The sequence below is a fragment of the Teleopsis dalmanni genome, chromosome 2, assembly GCF_002237135.1.
Source record: "Teleopsis dalmanni isolate 2A chromosome 2, ASM223713v2, whole genome shotgun sequence".
Classification (NCBI taxonomy): Eukaryota; Metazoa; Arthropoda; class Insecta; order Diptera; family Diopsidae; genus Teleopsis; species Teleopsis dalmanni.
In genome coordinates this window covers 53,214,338-53,216,500 of record NC_051847.1, presented here as the reverse complement: position 1 = coordinate 53,216,500, position 2,163 = coordinate 53,214,338, and the positions used below count along the sequence as shown (strand labels likewise).

The 2,163-nt window shown below is 34.5% G+C and overlaps 1 protein-coding gene across 2 annotated transcripts in view; it reads right to left on the bottom strand.

Annotated features, from left to right (window-relative positions):
- Nucleotides 1-879: 879 nt before the first annotated feature.
- LOC119686406 (C3 and PZP-like alpha-2-macroglobulin domain-containing protein 8) overlaps nt 880-2,163 on the bottom strand; it is a 23,005-nt gene continuing 21,721 nt past the window's right edge. For both annotated transcript variants that reach the window (XM_038100983.1, XM_038100982.1), the window contains exons 2-3: nt 1,743-2,144; nt 880-1,678 (exon numbers count right to left, since the gene is read on the bottom strand). In XM_038100983.1, the coding sequence (XP_037956911.1) occupies nt 1,191-1,678; nt 1,743-2,144 (890 nt within the window). In that variant the 3' untranslated portion in view covers nt 880-1,190. The remainder of the gene's footprint in view (nt 1,679-1,742; nt 2,145-2,163) is intronic.

Here is a 2,163-nt window from a genome sequence, read left to right as displayed (position 1 = left end):
CTGAAATTTATGAAGATGATATCATGCTGTTATATATACTTCTAAAGTGATAGGTTGCAACTAAACTTAAAGAAATTGGCAAGTTTTAAGTTTTAGCTGAAATGCCGTTTTGGTTTTGTGAATAATTTTTATTGTTATAACATTGACTCAGCATTTAGAGTTTAACATAATAGATCGCATTTTGCCCTTAATTTACTGGAGTTGATGTCATAAAATTGACCAATGTAATCAATGGCTTAGACAGCTCACCTTTTATATACAAATAACATATTCTACAATAAATTAAATTCTAAATTAATTAATTAAAATATTTCTAAACAGAAACTATCAACATGGATTATGAAAACTTAGTAAAAATATATTATTGGCATATTTTTAAGTCCGACATACAATGAAAGTAATTAAAAACTTAGGCGGTTACAGGCTAACTACGTGGTCGTAGTTAGGTCTATGTCTTGAAGATGCTTATCCGCAATAACAACTACAAAATGAAAAACTGATTTTCTGACTTTCACTATCAGCACATCGCCACAAGCCCACAAGCACGTCGCCATGAGCATACTTTTTTTTTGGAAACACCTCGGAAACAGAATTCCTCGCGATTTTCTCTATCTCGTTTCTTGCGTCTTAAGAGTTATCTTTCTTCTTCCTTCCTTTTTATAGACCGCGTACAATATTATAAATTAAAAATTAATAAAAAAATAATTTATTATAAATTAGAAATATAATAAATAATATCTAAAATATAAAAATTATTATAAATAATATATCTTTCCAAATTAAACTTTTATAAAGAACTAATAAATCGAAAATGAAAACCATATATAAATATTATATATAATAACTCATTGCTCAAGTAAAAACAGTTTTTATAAGTTAAGTTTATAACATTTATTTTATAAATTTAAAAAAAATCCATAAAAATGAAAGAGATTCTTTGTTTTTAGACAAAATAAATAATTCGATATATTGTTTTTAACAGATTCGAAATTCTCATCTTAACAAATGACAACATTTAAAAGTTAGGCACAATTTTAATTATTCGCGTGCAATTAGAAATGCATTTTGTTTTGCATAACTACTTTTTTTTTAATTTGCTCAAGTATTTTAAACACAATACAAATCCTACAAAGCTAAGTGAGTGCAACACGAAGTTGCGACTCTATGTATTATACATATATAGGTAATAATTAGTTTGCAACATAGATTTCATATTCCTTATATGCCAATTCTTCACCACCGTATGGAATGTAGCAACAGCCGTGCGATGGCTGTACTTTGCCTACGGTAATTGTGCCATCGTGGGTAGCGCGACCAATGAATAGAGGTTCACCTTCAGCGGTTTCGCCACCGGGAATAGCGTTTGGTGGAATGCTGCCATCGTAAACTGGTACCCAGTGACCGCCACCTGAGCATAAAACCTCGTATTCATTATGACCATGTTCGCCACCGCCATAAGCAATATAGCAAACGCCATGGGATGGATGCAATTTACCAGGGATAAGATCACCTTCATGACGTGCACGTCCAATATACAATTGTTCACTGCCATCGAAACCACCTTCCATTGCACTGGGTGGTACTTGGCCACCAGCTGCAGGTACCCAACAACCAGGTCCACTGCCAGTTGGTGGTGCAAAACCATAAACTGGTGCTGATGGTTGTGCACTAAGAGTGTCTGCAAAGAAAATGTATGCGTTAAATTATACTAAGTATTATGCTAACATTGCTCGTAAACTTACCATCAATCAACCAAGTGCCACTTGCACCCCAGCCAGTGCACACACCAACAAAGTTTACTGGGAATAAATAACCAGCATCGTATGACATAAAAGCTGCAGCCTCATTTTCACGTCCAACAGTAATCAAATTATCATACCAACGTATCCAGAAACCACGGAATTCTCCACCGTTCAAAATATCGGGTGTGGGTACTTCAACAACATCGGGCTTTTGACGATCCTTTCTGATAACAGACTTAGTATTATTCCAGCCACCAATGAAAATCTCATAAGTAGGACCGCTCTGATCGGGAGACGAGGTCAAAGCCAAATGAGCATCATGTCCAGCACGTACTTTAAATGTGAAAACACTGCCAGAGGCGGGATGGTATTGGTATTCCAACTTATCGGGTGTGTTAATTTCTGTAGAGTAAGAAATACA